This window comes from Vipera ursinii (assembly GCF_947247035.1).
Source record: "Vipera ursinii genome assembly, chromosome: Z".
Classification (NCBI taxonomy): domain Eukaryota; kingdom Metazoa; phylum Chordata; class Lepidosauria; order Squamata; family Viperidae; genus Vipera; species Vipera ursinii.
Window position 1 is genome coordinate 68,771,445 of NC_139517.1, and position 20,305 is coordinate 68,791,749.

At 38.4% G+C, this 20,305-nt stretch overlaps 1 protein-coding gene across 1 annotated transcript in view; it reads left to right on the plus strand.

Annotated features, from left to right (window-relative positions):
• Positions 1–20,305, plus strand: part of VPS41 (VPS41 subunit of HOPS complex) — a 168,599-nt gene that overhangs the window by 88,710 nt on the left and 59,584 nt on the right. Inside the window, exons 8-10 of the mRNA XM_083378279.1 lie at positions 10,252–10,371; positions 11,864–12,010; positions 13,123–13,189. Of these exons, the coding sequence (XP_083234405.1) occupies positions 10,252–10,371; positions 11,864–12,010; positions 13,123–13,189 (334 nt within the window). The remainder of the gene's footprint in view (positions 1–10,251; positions 10,372–11,863; positions 12,011–13,122; positions 13,190–20,305) is intronic.

A 20,305-nucleotide genomic window follows, 5' to 3' on the forward strand; every position in this document is an offset into this window, starting at 1 on the left:
TTATAGGTAGCTCCTATTGAGTTTAAATGGGTATTGTGTATTGTGATAATGGCAACACTAAACTATGGCAAGAGAAAGATGAACTATATAAATTAACCAACTGTTTTTAAGAAGTATGTGCTTCATGGATAGCTATTTCTTTATGTTTCTGAAGTTGCAATGCAGCTGTATTATAAGGAAACTATAGAGATTTTATTCCATTTTTTAAAATGTACTTATTGGTAAAATAAGTGATAAGAAGTCATGCATTGGAGCCTACAAAACCCTCTTGCTAGTTTGGGGCACAGAAATTATGTCTTTATCTACCGGTTTCCTCTCATCAAAGTGCCCAGAAGGGAAACCCCTTTCTCTAGTCAGCAGTAAACCCCAGGAAAGCAAATCTGAAACTACTAAGCAAGGATGCAGATTTCACAGCTGTATTTGGAGAGGAAGAAGTCCTTCCCCTGCATAGAGACTGTGACTATACTATAGACCTAGTTTCAGGAGCTAAAATACCTGCTAAGAGGCAGTATCCCATGCCAGCTAAGAAAATAGCGATTTTAAAGCAGTATTTGGGTTCTAAATTGCAGGATGGGGTTTATTAGAGCTTTGAAGTCACCAGCCTCAGAACGTACCCTTTTCATCCCCAAGAAGCAAGACCCAGGCATCACCATTCAAATGTGCACCATTCAAATCTGTGACAGTGACAGTGACTATTAATATTGGACTTGCTGGATAGATTGCAAAGCACATATGTTTTTATCTAGTTGGATCTTAGCAATGGACACGGTCTCATTAGAGTTTACGAGAGCCACAAATTCTTAACTGCATTTGACACCAGGTATAGTAAGTTCAAATACACTGTAAGATCATTAAGACTTGTTAATTGCAGAGCACTCTTCTTGAGATTTATGAATCAGTTTTTTTCTCATGTGACTGACAGGTTTGTGATGTTTTATCTAGATGGCATCCTGATCTGCACTAAAGCACAATCACTATGTATGGGAAGTTTTGAGTAGACTGAGGGAAAATCACCTTTTTACTAAATTAGAAAAATGTGCTTTTGTTTTAAAACAGCTAAATTTCTTCAGCTACCACCTTTTTATAAACAGAATTCAAACGAATCCCCATGAAGTCCAAACAGTGTTTGAGTGGCAGACCACTCCATACAGCTAAGAATGTTCAGAGCTTTTTAAACTTTGTGAACTTTTATAGAAAGTTTATCCCATGCTTCACCCATAAAGTTAAACTCATAGTATAGCTATTGAAAAAGTCAAATTTGCTTGGATTCACCCATAGCAAATTGCATTTGAGAAGTTAAAACTATTCTTTGTGTGCCAAACCTTCCTTCAACACTGTTCAAGAGATTTAATGTCCAGACTGTTGCCTCTGAGTGGTTTCATTCTCTTGCAAGAGGCACTGGGATAAGAGAACCACTTTTTGCTGTGTGTTTTTCTCAAGAACTTTGACCACTCCAGAACAAAACTATGACATTTTAAACACATGTGGTCTTGATCTTTTACATCTGATAACAATCATGTGATCATGGTATGTGCCCTGTAATTGTGTGATTGCTATTTTCAATTTTCCCTTTTGGTTTCTCAAAAAAGTCAACAGAGAAGTTCACAAGCCACTGCCACCTGGCTGGTTCCTGGGGGATGGCTGAAAAAGGTCATTCTTGAAATTCAAGCTTGGATTTCAGGACAGACCTTTTTCAGCCAGTCTCTTTGAAAGCCAAATTGCTGCTTGGCAGAGGGTGTCTGCCCCACACATGGACAAATCAAGAGTCTTTCATTCTCAAAGTACAGACTAAAAAAGTCTTGCAGATGGAGAAGAACTAAACAAAATTTAGATCCCAAAGATCCAAGCTCTGTTCATCTCATCCAGGGAAGAGGTTTGCTTACACATACAGAGTGAAAAAGCTGCCTCTTCAGCAGGCAGCTGATGTACCTTTGCTAGATGGGCTGAATGGGGCTTGGAAAGATCCAAGTCCTGTTCAACTGGCCCAGTGAAGGAGTTCCCTTCCATGGACAGAGTAAAAGAGCTGCCTGTCCTCTTTCAAGAAGAGTTGCTTGTCTCCTTTTGCTCCATCCACTCAACAACCCACACAGTCTCTTAACAAGTGCAATTAGGAGAATCAAAATTACAGACATCGAGCAAAGGGGTTTTATGGGCATCTCTTAATGGCTGCAATAACTTGCAACTCAAATTGCTGGCTTAATTGTGACCATTAGATGAGGATTACTTGTATTGCTAGTGGTATTAATGTTGTTAAACATGTCGCTGGCATATCTGACATGTATGTTAAATAGTGTAGGTACCATTAGAGAGCCTTGCTTAATCTTCTTACATTCTTATGTTTTGGTGATACAGTAGTACAGTTTGATGTAATATCTTTTTGCAATCTGGATTTGGAAGAAGTAAATGTACTTAACCAGAGTTTACAGCTTACTTAAACCTTCATACTACTGATCACCTAATATAGTACACTTTTTGCTTGGTTATTATGTTACATTATTTCTTTGATAAACAGGAGTTTAGTTTAGCTTAGCTTAGCTTAGTTTATGAAAATGCTAAATTGTATACACTGCCATTATTCATAATCTTTACAACAGTCATGAAAATATATTCTCTTATGCTGATTAACCCACATAAAAATTAGTACAATTCTTTAGTTTCAGTTAATTCTGCAAAAGTTTTCCTTTCACATGGTTCTTTTTTTATTTTACTAATAGGAAATAGATCCAATCTGTAATCACATACATCATATTATGTTAAAATTGAATATGTATTAAAATGTACACATACACATAAAGCATATTGCTTACTATAGACTTACCAGCATTCTTGAATTACACAATACACCAATGGGTGTCTTGACAGCTGTATAAATACATTTTAACTGAATAAAATTTGTTATTAATCAATTTTTGTTAGTACTGCTTTACATCTGTTTTGTGAAGTTTATGTTGTTATAAATTGAGTATTTTTAACTTTCCCCCTTATTATTAATTCTAATGGCCCAATTCATGTGATACATTGAACACTTCCTTGTTTATACACCAATTGAAACTGGTTTAGGAAAAAAAAGTAAATTGTTCTCTGTTGCTACTGACCCTTTGAAAAAAATCAAATGTGCAAACAGACAAAAAATCTTTAGTTCCAAGAACAAACCTGGAATTTATCAGAGAAATAATGTAACATAATAACCAAGTATTGTAAAAAATATTACACTATATTAGCTGATCAGTAGTATGAAAGTAAAGTAAGCTGTAAACTCTGGTCAAATATATTTATTTCTTCCAAATCCAGATTGCAAAAAGATATTACATCAAACTGTACTACTATATCACCATAATATAACATAAGTAAGGTAAGAAGATTAAGGCTCTCTAATGGTACCTACACTATTCAACTTATGCATGTCAGGTATGCCAGCGACAAGGAGACACAAAGTGGACACACTGTTGATTTGGCCATAGCAGTGCAAGAAAAATACAGGGAGGTAGCAGATAGCCTCCTGTCCAAAGATTTTAAAATCTTGGGAAAATTCTTCACTGACTGGAGGCTTATTCCTAATACCATCAAAACAGCAATTACGTGCCTCCATCTTAACAACAGACTAGCGTATGAAGCCTGAGGGTCCACTTAAACAACTTATTCCCCTATAACCCCCATCCAAAGTATTTTGGAGTAACATTGGATCAGACTTTCCTGTAAGATACATCTAGAGAATACTGCAGCAAAAATCAATACTAGGAACAACATACTCCAGAAATTATGTGGAACTAAAAAGGGAGCTTCAGTTGCCACCCTCAGTGAGGCACTTGTGAAAGAATACTGAAAAAAATATGAACTCACTGCTACCGGTGGATGCTGATCTTACTCACTTATCATCCAGAAGATTCAAATCCAAGAAGCCCCCACTGACACTTGCACAGCATCTGCCCAACAATTTTAACACTGATTGGCAATGGAAAACCAAATGTGTTGCTGAATGCCAGGATGTTGGAAGACTTATAAGTGGCCCGATAAAAAAGGTGACAAACTTTGAACTACCATGTCAGCAATGGATAATCCTGAATAGGATTCGCACCCCACACAATGTTTGCCGGGACTCTGTATAAATGGGGCACAGTATTCTCCCCTCAGTGTGTCTGTGGGGGTCCCAGGTCAAACTGTAGATCGTATCATGATGTCTGTAAGCTGATGCATATACCAGTCCAGTATCTGATATTTTAAAATATAAACAGTGCTTTACCAGATGGCCTAGACATTGGTATTTGAACATAGATCTTTTTAACCTTTATATTTTATTGTGTTTTGCTAATCTAGGTGAAAAGTTAATATATATTGCTAGTCCATGTATGATATGCCATAAGCTAAATAAATAAACTATACCACCCTTTCTGTAAAATGGTGAAGAAGGTAAAGAAAAGAGTTATAGCTCAGTGGAAACAATCTCTGCTTTTTTATGTTTATTCTTGTTCATCATTGAATTGTGAGGGGGGAAGGTTATGTCTTACTTGTGGACTGTCCAGGGTTTTTGGAATTGGACAAGTACAAATTTAATATACAATAATATTCCAGATTTTATCTCTCTCTTCTTCAAGTAAGGCTGAAAAGACTGAAGATTAGATAATTGTTGATTTAGTTCAATATAATTTGGCATAAGGCAGTGCCTTGTTCCCCCCCCCCCAAAAAAATGGAGATTTTCTTCTGAGAAATCATATAAAATTGTCAAATATATAAAATCAGTATATGATACAACCCCTCCCCCCAAAGAAGCATATTGACCCATTAACAAACAGAAAATAAAATGTACAGGACTTTGTGTTCTGCATGCAAATTATTTCTATATCTTACACTGAATGTATGGTCTACCCTTCCCTGGGAATTTTTTTTCCTGTGATGTCTATGATACAATTACACAACTACTAAGTGCCATTTAAATAATAACAATAATCAGTTTTGCATAACACAAATACTCAGTTTCTTAACCCCCTTCTCTATTTTTGTTTTGCAATAGTTTTTTGCAATTCATAATCCATTTGATGAAAAGCATTAATTTAAATTGATTTAATGTTGAAATGAATTCTTTTTTGCTGAATTCAATAGAAGTCAATAATGTGGTATTTTGATATACGATTTAATATATAGTATTTTAGCTAAATGGTGAAAACTGGATAATTTCTGTTTCTTTAACAATACAAGCATGTGTTTTTGTTTATCAACTTTCTCCAATTTAATTTACAGTGACTAATTCTGAACTTGACAGAAATGTTTGTCTTTTGGTACCACCTTGTGGTTGTGCATAAAATAACCCCACTCCAATTTTCTCAAGGAAAAAAAATCAGTTTAATAGTTGAATAATAGTTGTTTTATATAGGTTTCTATGAGCTGTGCTTACTCTTCTCTGTCCACTCACTGGCCTTGATCCAGGCGATTTATGGTTATTTACTATAACAGAAATTAGGGGGAAAGCTTATGAAGCAAATGTTACAAAGTAGTCCTTCTTTCCCACAATCTTATTTAATATTATAAACATAATATTTTTCATTGTAAAATCTGAAAGGATGAACACTATGCATTCAAGCAACATGTATTAGAATATGTATATCTTTCAGTACAATTTGGATTCCTAGCAACGTAATGGATAAATCCTCATAATTTTCTTGGTAACATTCACAGAAGTGGCTTACTCTTTCTAATGCTGAGACAAAGTTACTGGGCCACAGTCCTCCAATTGGTTTCTGTACCTAAGATAGATGGAACTCCCAGCTTCTAATCCACTAGCTTTAATCACCATGCCATGTTGGCTCTCAGATTGGAGTATTATGGATTAAAGGCAAAAATGTATATGATCGGGGGGGGGGGGAAGCAGAATAAATCCAAGATTAAATCCAGATTTAATCATATTTTACTAGAAAATGTTGAAACAAATAGAACATAATTGTATTTTAATACATTAACTTCAGTAGGGCTGAAGTAGTTTTTGATTCAATCTATGTTATTCTTGCTTAAATACCTAACATTAACTGCAGCTTTACCAAAATCTGCTGAATTTTGAGGGACCAGCTACAGCAGTTTGGGGATATCGGACTGTGATAAATAAGAGATTAGGTGAATATTAGATGTCCCATTCTGTGGTACTCCACAGCACTAATCACACCATAATTTAACATTCATATATAACTCTCAGAGTCATGGGTTCTTTTCACTTTCCTGTTGTGGAGTGAAAGTTTCTAATTATTTTTGATTCTGGGCAAACTTATAGTATTATATATGTTAGATTGAAATAAGTAAACTCCATAATTTGATTCAGTATACTGTAATAATAATAATAATAATGTGTGACCAAATAATCATGATGGTGGTGGTGGTGGTGATGGACATGGCAATACCTGGAAACAGCAGAATAGAAGACAAAGATCTGCAAATAGAAATTGACTGACAGAATCATAATTGATTAATTGCAAAAGGCAACTTGGAACAATAAAGGTATCCTGTGACGATACCTTCAACATTATGAAACATTAACATCTGCCCATCTCAGGCCCTTGGGAAGAACTTAATAGATGGATAAAAATGCCAGATCCAATCTGAACATCTGGATAACAGTGCAATGAATCATAATAAAGTATATAAAGACTTTGGCAAACGAAGGTAGCACCAATAGTAATAGGCACCTCAGGTGCCTGAAGAATATTTGAATACCATCAGGATTAACAAACTTACCATTGGTCAGTGCAAAAGTCAACTTTATTTGGAACTTATATCCTGCAACAATACCTTTAGCACTTCGCTGGTCTGTAACTGTAATAAAGATTGATTGATACTTTTATCATCATGAAACATCAACATCTGCTTATCCTAAATCTTTGGGAAGGACTCAGTAAGTTGATGAAAATTTATTTTTTATTTTATTTTAATTCCATTTATATCCCGCCCTTCTCCGAAGACTCAGGGCGGCTTACAAGCTTAGCAGTAGCCTTCATTCTATGTACATGCCTGCTTATTAGGGCTTTCACACACCCCCAAGCGGCATTATTACAAAGTCAGCTTAATTGCCCCCAACAATCTGGGTCCAAATGCCAAATGCAATCTAAACATCTGGCTGACTTTGTGGCCAACCCTAATAAGACATGAGAAAGCAAAGTATTACATGGCCAAAATGTAATTTTTAAAAAATAGTGAACAAAGTAGATAACAAGACTTGGCAATGGCTTAGAGCAGAAAATTGAAGAAAGATCCAAAGGGGCTAATTCTTACTGCATAAGACCAAGCCTTAAGAGCAAACTCATACAAAGCCAGAATTGAGAAGACAGCAACAGACTACAAAGAAAAATGACCACCTAGTTAGCTGCTGCAAGAAGATCACACAGATTGACTACAGATAAAGGCATGACAAAGTAGCCATTTCATTGCAAGAAATACCATTTACCTGCAAACTGGTGGGAACATAAAATAGAGAAAGTCATAGAAAATTAAGAGGCTAAAGTATTCTGGGACTTTACAATTCAAACAAACCAGAGCCTGCCCCATAACACCCCAGACATAACAATACTTGACAAGAAAGACAAAAAAGTCTGTATAGTGGAAGTCGCAGTACCTGAAGACAGCAAAATAGAAAAGAACTTGAGAAGATAATAAAATATAAAGACCTCCAAACAGAAATAGAAAACCTTGGCAAAAGAAAGCAAGAATAGCACCAGTAGTAATAGGCACCTTGGGTGCAATCCCAAAACAACTGAAGCACCACTTGAACACCATCGGCATTGACAAAATCATGATCAGCCCATTGCAAAAGGCAGCTTTACTTGGAAGAGCTTGACAATACCTTTGACAGTACCTTTATCATCATTAAACTTCAACTATCAGCCTATCCCAGATCATTCCCAAGACACAAAAATGCCAAATTCAACCTAAACATCTGGCTGAGTGTGATCAACAACAAGCATAATAACAATAATAATATTAAATTTGTATGCTTCCTGACTCACAAGGTTAAAACATTTAAAACAGCAATTTAAAATATATGTCAACAGCACAAGACAAAAGAGCAATGATGGGAAAGAAAATAAACCCAAAGGGGAGTGGAAGGGAAGAAACAGGCATCAATCCTCTGGATTTTAAGGTCATTTAATTGCAGCTGCCTGCAATTAGTGCAGGTTCGCATCCCACCAGGCTCAAGGTTGACCCAGCCTTCCATCCTTCCGAGGTAGGTAAAATGAGGACCCAGATTGTTGGGGGCAATTAAGCTGACTTTGTAATAATGCCACTTGGGTGTGTGTGTGAAAGCCCTAATAAGCAGGCATATACATAGAATGAAGGCTACTGCTAAGCTTGTAAGCCGCCCTGAGTCTTCGGAGAAGGGCGGGATATAAATGGAATTAAAATAAAAAAAAATTGAAATTCTAATAGGGAGGAGGACCTCATTCCAGAGGGCAGGCACTGCTACAAAGAAGGCACACTTAGTGGGTCCCAATAAATGGCATTATTTGATCAATGGAATGCAGAGCACACCAATCCTGCCAGAACTGCTTGAACACATCCTATAGGAGATGGGTGTCCTCAAATAACCAGAGCCTATGACAGCACTTTGGATCACACCTAGAAGCAAAGAGGTACTCAGTGCAGCTCATAAAGCAGATGTAATGTGGTCAAACCAAGGCATACTCATCACTGTCTGTGAAGCTGTATTGTGGGCCAGCTGAAATTTCCAGGTGGTCTTCGGGAGCAGCCCCATGTGGATCAGTTATGTGTTGCATTAGACAAGCTGTGGGGGTAGTTGAGGTATGAATTACTCTTGAAGGATCAATGTTGGAATATTCCACAACTGTGCAAGCATGCCCAGGCCTGGTAGGACTGAGTTGGAGACAGTTGTTCCCCATCCAAACTCATACAACCTCAAAGTTCTGGGACTGAACCCTGAAAAGATTCACTTAGGCAGTCCAGGATCAAAAAATATACTTGGACATCATTGGCATGCTGATTATATCAAACCCATACCAGCAAATGAACTCACCAAGCCATTTCATGCAGATGTTGAAAAGGGGGGGGGAAGAGAGATTAGAACCCTACAACAGCCCATAAGTGAGGGGCATAGTGAACAATCTCTTCTTGCCATTAACTGACTGGAACTGAAGAAGAAAGAAGAAGGGAAGAAAGGAAGGAAGGAAGAGAACCACTGAAGACAGAACCAGCTCAGAAGAATACTAGTCGACTGTATCAAAAGTCGCCAAGAAATCAAGGAGAACAAAGCATAGTCACCATGCCAGCTCCACCAGAGGTTATTAACATGATCAAAACTGACTCAGTTTCCTCCAGGGTCCTTCTCACCTGCAGACTGACCATCTTCTCATCAAGCTTCACCAGGAATGGAAGTTTGGTGACTGGTAATTAGTTATCAAAAATTTCTGGGTCCAGCTTCTTGGGGGGGCACATCACCTACCTCTTTCAAGGCTGGGGGCACTTCCTCATCAAATACTACTGTATGAGCCCAATTGTGGTTCACCTCCCTGGCTGCTTTAACAGGGGCCAGGATCGAGGTGGAAAAACTAGCAGCACAGAAAGCGCTGCCCACTTCCTTAGGACTTACCAGCTCAAATAATGTAAGCTGCAGCTAATACTATATTTTATGAACCTTAGAAATAGCAATGATGTGTATTTATTTAAAAAGTGAAGAAATGGATTCTAGTTTTCCCATGGTTACACATAAAAAGGAGCGAATAAAACATGAGGACAAAATATGTAAATCTTTGTGAATCTCCATGTTAATATGTATCTGCTGTATTAATTTCCAGGATTGCAACTGAAATTTGATATTGTCTACTTTACAAAGGTTAATATTTTAGAAGTATGATGTTTAAATCATTCTGGGTGATTTAGCTTTGTCAAACATTCAAAAGCAAAAATTCTGGTTTACATTTTTGCTTATCCTAAATTTTATATAATGCACTAAAATCTTACATTTTTAGTTCTGTTTGTATTTTTTTTTGCCAATATTGTCTTTCTTGTTGCAGTCATCTAAAAATTGAAAATATTTTGTCCTGTACTTTTCATTATTCTAGGGCAGGGTTAGGCAACCTTGGCTCTTTTATGACTCGTGGACTTCAACCCCCAGAATTCCTGAGCCAGGAATTCTGGGGGTTGAAGTCCACGAGTCATAAAAGAGCCAAGGTTGCCTACCCATGTTCTAGTGAAATGATATATAATTACCTATTTATATATATATCTGTTTTAAAAACTTAAAAATTACTCTTTACCCAGTTATTGTTATTTGAAAAGAATTGGATGAATAGATGGAGGTATTCTGTTTTACATGAAGGAGAGGGACCTATAAGAAACGTGAAATGGAGAGGAAATCTGATTGCATGGGCCAATAATATGGTGAGTTCTGCTGGATTGATAGTATACTTTTCTGGTGTCATTACCTTAATTCATCTTAAAATGGTTTCATGTGTGTGAGCTTCTGCATGAGAGAATACATATTATATTTTTATATATTATATAGACAGAAAAGAGAAGCCTGTAACTTGTCCAAGAAATATATTGTTACCATTGTCATTCAGAAAATGTTTAGAAATTTAATTTCCAGAGGATTGCAGAATAAACTCTTATTTAGGATTCTTCAGCTCAAAACCATAGTTTGTAGATTGCTTTATGAACAAGAACTGTTGACTTACTATCATATGAAGTCTTAAATGTTTCTCTTATCTTCTGACATGGTTTTAATGTAATTTTCACTTTTTGCTAGTAGGAAAACATAAATCTGTAGAATAATTCCTCAATTCCACCAAAGTTCAGAAAAAAGTGTACATCCACTTCACTTTTCTTAGGAATATTATATTCCCTCACTATTTTTCCCAAAATCAGTGCATTTTCCTTAGGGCAGAAGTGGCCGACCTGTATCTTCCAAATATTTGAATTTGGAAATCTGAACTCACACCATAAGCAGTGGTGAAGGATTCTGGAAGCTGCAGTTTAAAAACATTTAAAGGTCTTAATATGTGCAACTAAAAGTCATTATGTAGGATCTTTCAAATACTATATTTTGTGAGTATCAGCCATGCTGTAAGGCTGATAAATATTCTGATAAGTTTAAGATAGAGAGATTTCTGCTTTAAACATTTCTAGTTTAATTTTGGCAATCAGTGTGAAAACAGAGAAGATCTTGACAGTATGTTCTTTTTCTCCCGAGAGGAAAAAATTGTACCACTTTTTTCTGTATACTGTGATTTGAAATTCTTGTCCAAGCAGACATATTGCCCAAATGATTTACAGTTTTATAACTTCAAAAGTGGAAGCATTGAGCTGCTTAAAGAGTTTCATCTCTTGGTCATAACCACAGCTTGTTCAGTTCCCCTAACAGAAAGCATGGTGCATAGTTACAGAATTTGTAATAAATTTTGCTAACATAGACAAAGCTAACTTCAAGAAGGTAATGAGCTTCTAAACAACATGTTTAGAAGATAGCACAAGTTAAGTCTCACATTTTAAAGAACATAGAAAAATACATTCTTTCATGTATTTTGTAAATCTTATCACACATTTCTAGTTTTCTTTCTGAGTAAGAAATACAAAAAAGAAAGATCAATGTGCATGCATATTTGTATGTATATGTAAGTTTTGATTATAAGTTGACAGCAAAGCAAAACTGAGCAACTGCTTCCCTTGTTTACTTAAACATTTCCAGAGCTTGTTGTAGGAGAGAATTCATGCTAACAGTTTTCCTGCCAACTTCTTCCAATTGTTCACCAAAATCTTTTTTGTGCCTCCAGTAGAATAGAATGCAACCTTGATACAGCCTGTGATACTTCTGAACTATGTTTTGTGTATAAAATGACACACAGAATTTTCTTACTGTGTATTAAACTTCCAGGGTGTGAAGATATTTGACGTGATTGCTAAGCAAAGAATCACCAATGTGCCCCGAGATGATATAAGCCTCCGTCCTGATATGTATCCCTGCAGCCTTTGCTGGAAAGATAATTTAACACTGATTATTGGCTGGGGAAATTCAGTAAAGGTACAATTACCTGTCTTTGTAATAAATGCTTGCTGCTATCACAGACAAACAGAGGATTATTTCTGAAAAGCGAAAGCGATAGGGAGGGGAAAAAAGAAGGGAATTTGATTTGACTACTGTGCAGAGAACTCCTGCTGCCATAGAAATGTCATTGGGCTGACCTTCATAAGAAGGAATAATGACAAATGCCTAGTGGTCAGACAGATTTCTCTAAGCATGTGAGTAGTCAAGACTGGGATGATCTTTCTCCTTTGTCTTCCGGCAATGTGCTATGAAAGCTGCTAAAAGAGTTTTGGGTTTCATTAACTGCTTAGTCTGGAAAGGAACTACATAAGCTGAATGTTTATCAACTATTTTCCATCAGCCTTAACATTAGTGAGTAATGAATCCTGTGATGTTGAACACATGCTTTCTCAGAGAGGGTATGAAGGGGGCAGACACAACAATGTTCTGCCAAACAATTGCCTTCATTTCTAACCAAAAATCCAAAAAGGATAGGATTTTAACCTTTCCTTCCTGGAAGTAAATACCATTGAATACAATGGCACTTGAGCAGACACTGTAAGACTGAATAGTAAGAAATGTTTGGAAGTTGTATGATGCTGTGTATATAAAAATGCTTATTTTCTTGACCAACCAAAACCTATATTCATGTGAACTTAAAACAGTGCTTAAAATATGGGAAGAATTAGTTTGGGTCAAAATAAGTAACAAAGAATCATAGTTCTAGACAAAACTTTTTCTTGGATTAAACAAATTATCTATAGAAATGCAAACTGCATAAATTTGGTAGATTTCAAAATGACAAAAGATTTATTGTAGGTTTTACCACTAAAGTCTGACAGAGTTGCTAATCTGACATCTATAAAAGCTGTGATATTAAATTTAATATTATACTTGAAATTTAAAGAAGAACTAACTCTTCCAGATGTTTTTGAGATGTTTATGTGCTTTATATCCTGCTCCTTCTAGCATTGGTCTCTTAAATTGTAGTATTTATTGAAATTGTAATCTTAACATTACTGTGGTTAGATGCATTTGCCAATAAATCAGTATGATCTCATACTATTTTCTAAAACCAGTAATTATAATTAATATGATTTTCTTCATAGATATGCTCAGTGAAAGAACGGCATGCAAGTGAAATACGTGATCTACCTAGTCGTTATGTGGAAATAGGTATGAATGCAACATTTTTGTGAATAATTTACAATAAATAGTAGTTTCTACAATTAAACATTCAAAATCACAGTTTCCCTCTTTTTAAAAAGGTTTTACTTGCAATACTATATATTTAGTGCATTTAAAGTATTTCAGGGGAAAATTAATTTGATCTAATGATTAAGACACCAGGTTGGAAACTAGAGATTGTGAGTTGTGGTCCTGTCTTAGGCATGAAAGTCAGCTGGGTGATGCTAGGCCACTCACTCTCTCACAGTGCATGATATCAGGCTCAGATGGAAAGCTGATCGATAAATTTGTTTTGCAACCAACTGATCAACATTTGGTTGATTAAAGAAAAAAAGCAACCTGCACATGGAAGAAAACAAATTGATGTATTTCAGGCATGATTCTGGCATGATTCTGATTGATAGGAAGTTGCTAGAAATTGGTAGTTCATACTTAGAGATGTGAGACCCAGTTTTCTTAACCAATGTACAAAATGTGGATGAAGATGGATACTTAATCATACATGAGGCTAAATCAGAAATGATATTGCCATATAATATTTTCATTGTTATGCGTAGGGAAATATTTGGGTATGTGCAGTTTTGTTCCAATTGCTGCAGTGTAGTTTTTAGAACAAGAAGAGATGATTAATGCTATTCAAACATTCTTCAACCAACCAAGCCAAAGAATATTTTGTTATAAATCTGCCCACTACATATTACAAAAGTGGAATATTTTGGAAATAGCTTCTTTATCTTCCCTTTCTCAGCTCACATCTTCTTTTAAGTGTGTGAGCATCAGTGCTCTATTTCACTTAGCTTCTAACAATTTGTTTGAGATTTCCCATTCTGGTTTCAGATCACAGTACTCTAGCTTTGTTGATTGTTCTAAGCATCAGTCTCTTAAATATGGGTTGAATAAAGATGAAAGGAGATTGTTATTTATCCATGTTTTAATAGATATTACAATATCATTTGATATTATTTACAGGGCATCTTCCTAAAGATTTTATATATAAAGCTAAAATAGTTTAGATGTATGGTAGCTTAACTATTTATTTTAAAGCAGTTAATAAAAATTGTGGATTTCATTTCATTGTATGGGACAATAGTGAAAACTAAGGATTTTGTGATTTATAATAACTTGTAAAATATATTTATTTATTTGTCATATTTTTAAATCAGCCATCTCCATCACAGAGGGCCCTTGGGTGGTATACATAAAATATTAAAATATAAAAAGAATATATAAAGTTAAGAATTTAAAGAGGCAAGGATGAGTAAAACACTGTTAAAAGTTAAGGCAAATGGAGAGCTTTCAGGGCGCCAAATAGCTCCACAATTGCATACTTCTCTGGGCTCCCCACGCAAGGCTGCAAAGCCCTGTTTTCACTCCTTTCCAGAAGGCAAGGGGCGGGGAGGACCTTCCTCATCTCCGACTACAGAATATTCCACAGGGCAGGGAAAACGGCAGAGGAGGCTCTATTCCTGGACCCTGCCGGTTGGAATTCTTTAACCTACAGGGCCTGCAACATTACTTTCCCTGACTGAATGAGGAAGGCAGATGTCATGGGGTGAAGATGGTTCCATAGGTAGCCTGGCCCCACACCTTGAAGTGGACCCAGAAGCAAACTAGCATCCAATGCAGTTTGAAGAGCAAAAGGTATTACATGTAACTAAAATTGCTGGCATGATCACAGTTTGTATCTATTGAAGCTTCTAGATACTTTTCAGTGTAGAGCATGTTTCCATGTAGAGAACATTGCAGTAGTCCAAACAGGAGATGACTGGGGCATGAGTGACTAAGCGGAGAACCTCCCTATCCAGAAAGAGCATAACTGGCATACAACAAAAAAAGTGGAACAAAGACAAAGCCTCCCCCCGCCCAGGCACCGGGTCTATCTGGGGCAGTGCAACTTTATCCAAGACCAAGAATGATACACTTCTGGATACAGAGAGGCCCACCAATAGCCACTCCACCTTATCAGGATTCAGCTGAAGTCTGTTGTTTCCATCCAGGTCCCCACAGCCTCTAGCATTGGTGAAAGAATGTTGACAGTATTACTCACTTCACCTGAGATGGATATATAATTGGGTATCATCAGAATATTTGGGATACCTTATCCATGGTGATGGATGATCTCACCCAGTGATTTCATGTAGATATTACAAAAAGGGGCCATGAGCTGAACCTCTTGTTCTCTATCAACACTAATTGAGACCAGCCATGGGGAATAGGATGAACCAGCACAAAACTGTGCTGCCCATCCTCAAGTCACTAAGTCATCCCAAAAAGATACCACAGTCAATGGTAGCAAAAGACGCTAAGAGGTTAAACATAGCAAGAAGAGATACATGACCTCCATCCCACTCCTGCCAGATATCATCCATGCATGCGACCAATGCTATTTCTGTCCCATATCCAGGCCTGTAACCTTAAAAGGATCCAAACAGTCCTTTTAAATAAAATTATAAGCTTAATCCCAAATAATTTCCTTCAGGATCCTCTGGAGTTGCAATGCCACTCCAACCACTTTTCCCAAAAGTTGTCCATAATGGTGAGTCCAGGAATGGCTTCTTGAGGAGGGGCACACCAGCACCTCTTCAAAAGGATGAACTCATCATCACTTGGTTCCACCCAAATGATACCTCCTGGGCATCCTTAACCAGCCAGGAGAAGAATGGATCTAATGCACAGGGTGGTGGTGTTTACATTTCAGAGGACTTTTCAGATTGCTAAAGAGAATCCCAGTGACCCAAAACAGGATCACTGGACAGCATTCTATGGATGGAATAAGAGCAGAGAAATATTGGTACTTCACCACATTTAGCCTCAAGATAAACCTTAAAGAGTTTTTTTCCAATAGTGCTCTAGACATCTCTTGAACATTTTCAGCTCTCTCAACTCCTTTAGTGGACTAAAGGGGGCAATGGACTAAGAGAGGCTGCATAGGTGTGATCTTGTCTAAGGCTCCAAACATCTTCTGATTCTAGGCATCTGCCAGAGCCTCCACAGAACTCTGATTTTCTCCCCAGAGCTGTTTAAAACCCAATTGGGTCTATCAATCACCAGGGGTAGATCAGTTGAATGGGTCCAACCTCCCTGCCAGGGGAGGCGCAGCTAATTAAGAAAACCTCAAAGTCACCAAGGCATGATCTGACTATGACAGAGGGGTCAGAAAGAAACCTTTTCAGATCACATTACCATTACTCTGACAGAAACACCATATCTGGAATGTGGCCATTGTCCCAAATCAAGCCAAGAATGACTGGGAGAACCCATGAACTCTTAGGCTGCTTTAGAGACCTGCTCCAGAGACAGCAAGTTGAAATCTCCCAGAACCATAAGTCTGGGGAACTCCACGACCAACCCTGAAATGGCTTCCAGGAGCTCAGGCAGGGAGGTTACTACAATAGCAATCATTTGCTACCATGAGTCTAACTTCAGGAACCTATGCATCAGTGTCCCCGAGAACCAGCAGAGATTCCTGGAGTAAAACTGTTATCCTTCCTCCCCTGCCATGAGAGATCTCACCTGATACCAAATCCTAAACCTGGTTGCGTACATGTCCAAGAGTGCAACCCCACCTTCTCTTGGCCCAGCCAAGTCTGGGTAATACATACCAGGTTGGTCTCCTCTTTGTATACGAGATCACTAATAAGACAAGCCTTATTATGGATCAATCCAGCATTAAGCAGCAGCAGTTGAAAACCATGGGCTTTAATGGTCTGTTGGCCAGGACCTAGGTAAGGGCTAGTTCACATGATACATGAATTTGTAAGGACACCCAAAATTGAATGAGAATTTTTGTTAGGTATGTCTTCATCAAACCCAGTCTCTCTTTTTATTCAGTCTTTCCCTGCCTCTTCTTTTCCCTTCCTATTTTTTTGGCAACTAATAGGTCATTAGTTGCATAGCATATTCAAGAGCTTATTTATGTAATAGATTTTGTGGGTGAAGATGATCACAGTTTGGATCTAAGGACTGATTTTGATGAGAGCAGCTGACTGTAGTCTGCCCTCTAGTCACAAGATGCATATGTGTAATGCCTGTGATCATCACTGTAGCCATTGTTTATCCACTACAGAATTAAGGCCTCCTCTGCATGTTTCCAACCAATATGGTCTTGAGCTTTCCTTTGCCAGTTGGGCCCGCAATACTTGCTAATGTCATTTCTCCATCTTGTTTTAGGTCTTTTTTGTGAACGCTTTTCATCAAGTGGAATCCATTATATGACTGTTTTTGGCTGTTTGTTCATTTTTGTATCATTTTTGTTTCTTATGCAGTTAGAAACCACTGCAACTCCATTATAGTAGTATCATATGGGCAAACTGACTGCAGCCTGTTACTCTTGTGCATTTGAATATAATTCCCAGAAATAGTTTCCTAAATAGAATAGATTATTTTGTAAACTATCTTCTATATAGATGGTGTTCCTGCTTCCTTTTCATTTCTGTGTATATGCTTTTAAAATTCAGAAGCAATTATATTTATATTTATTAAAATCCTTTAAGGTAATTTATTTTGTAAGACTTTCATGAAGCAAAAAATCCAAAACCACCACTTAGTATTTGCTATAGATTCCTACTAAGAAAATGGTCCTATTAGAAAATGTTTGTTAATGTTTGACTTTAAAGATAAAAGAGAAAGAAGACTCAATGTACTTTAGAACATGGGATAATTTCTATCAATGGCTAAAAACACGAGTTAGAGAAAAAGGAATGTGATATGTAATTTTGAATATAAGCAAGAAGGCTATTGAGTGATCAATTAACATATTGTTTATGATAATAAACTATTATCTATTATTGTTTGTTAAACACATGAACCCAGAAATTATGCTGTTTGCTAAATATTGAAAATGTTATTTGGAAAAACCCTAACTTTAATCCTAACTCAAATTCCAACCCCAACCCCAATCCCACCTTATTCCTAACCCTATAAAAACTAATAAAATCTATACAAAAAAAGAAAAAGAAAATGTTTGTGTTGATTATAAAATTGTATCAGGCAAAAATTTAGAAAATGGCCTAGACTAGATCTACAGATCATATGAGTGGATTGTTCCAGAATAAGAACTACTTTATATAGGACAGAAAAGGTAACATAATATTTCCAAACATAAAATAAATATATTCTTTTTTTTTAGAAAATTTTATTAAATATACATTTAAAAACAAAAGTGGACATGATTCAACTTCCCTAGCTACAACACTACTATTGGTATTATCTTATATTTATTTATTTATTTATTTATTTATTAGTTTTTATAAACCGCCCTTCTCCCGAGGGACTCGGGGCGGTGTACAGAGGAAGGGAAGGTATACAGACCGAACAATAAAATAATAAGAAACACTAATGCACACAAACTGGGACCCCAATTAACGCTATCATGCCAGGCCAGCCTGCTGGAACAAAAAAGTTTTTAAGTCGCGACGGAAGGTACGGAGGTCAGGGGCCATCCGGATTTCGGTAGGTAAGGTGTTCCAGAGGGCTGGCGCACCCACTGAGAATGCCCTCCCCCTGGGGGCCACCAGCCGACATTCCTTGAGCGGTGGCACCCTGAGGAGGCCCTCTCTGTGGGAGCGCACAGGACGGTGGGGTGCTGACATCGGCAGAAGGTGCTCCCGTAGGTAGTCCGGACCCATGCCATGTAGGGCTTTGAATGTCATTGTTAGCACCTTGAACTTCACACGGAAGGCAACCGGAAGCCAGTGCAGCGCACGGAGGAGAGGTGTGATATGGGAGTATCGGGAGGCTCCCAAGAGTGTCCGTGCCGCCGCACTTTGCACCAGTTGAAGCTTCCGAGTGGATCTCAAGGGCAGCCCCATGTAGAGAGCGTTACAATAGTCTAGGCGAGATGTCACAAGGGCATGGGTGACTGTACGTAAGGAATCCAGGTCTAGATAAGGCCGTAGTTGGCGAACTAGTCGAACCCGGGAGAAGGCCCCCTTGGTCACAGCTCCAATGTGGTCTTCCAGGGAGAGCTGCGAGTCTAGGAGGACACCCAGGTTGCGGGCCCTATCAGCCGGGGGAAGTAACTTGTCCCCAATGTTAAGCAGTGGGACGTTCTGACTCTCCTGGCTTGCCGGTACGTACAGCCATTCAGTCTTGTCCGGGTTCAGTTGAAGCCTGTTTCTCCCCATCCATTCCCGGACCGCTTTCAGGCAGCGGGACATCACGTCTAGGGCATCACTGATATTGTTAGGAGTTGAGATAAAAAGCTGGGTGTCATCAGCATACTGATGGTACCCTACTCCAAAACTGCGAATGATCTCACCCAGCGGTTTCATGTAGATGTTGAACAGGAGAGGCGAGAGGACCGACCCCTGAGGGACTCCGCAAGCGAGAGGCCTCGGGGTCGACCTCTGTCCCCCTGTCAGCACCGACTGCGAGCGACCCTGGAGAAAGGAGGAGAACCAACGTAGAACCGTGCCTCCCACTCCCAGTCCCCTGAGGCGTCGCAGCAAGATACCATGGTCGATGGTATCGAAAGCCGCCGAGAGGTCTAATAAGACTAGGACAGAGGAATGGCCCCTGTCCCGGGCTCTCCAGAGATCATTCATCAGAGCGACCAATGCCGTCTCCGTGCTGTAGCCCGGCCTGAAACCCGATTGGTACGGGTCTAGATAAACCGCTTCATCCAGGATCTGAGGAAGTTGGTGCGCCACCACGCTCTCAACAACCTTCGCAAGGAAGCGAAGATTGGAGACTGGACGAAAGTTATTCAAAGAGGATGGGTCCAAGGTGGGCTTCTTGAGGAGAGGTCTCACCACCGCCTCCTTCAAGGCGGTGGGGAAGTGACCCTCACTCAGAGAAGCAGAGATGACCGCTAGGAACCAGCCTCGTGTCGCCTCTCGAGCTGTATAGGCCAGCCAGGAAGGGCACGGGTCCAGTAAGCATGTGGAGGAGCTCAACCTTCTCATAATCCTGTCCACTTCCTTAGGAGTTACAGGATCAAATTCTTCCCAGATGACGTCGACAAGACTGTCCATGTCTTGTTCTTCCATCTCAGCCCAGTTGGAGTCCAGACCAGTTCGAATCCGAGCGATTTTATCCAGCAGATATTGACCAAATTCCTCGGCTCGACCCTGCAAGGGTTCCTCCCTCACCTCTTGGTTTAAT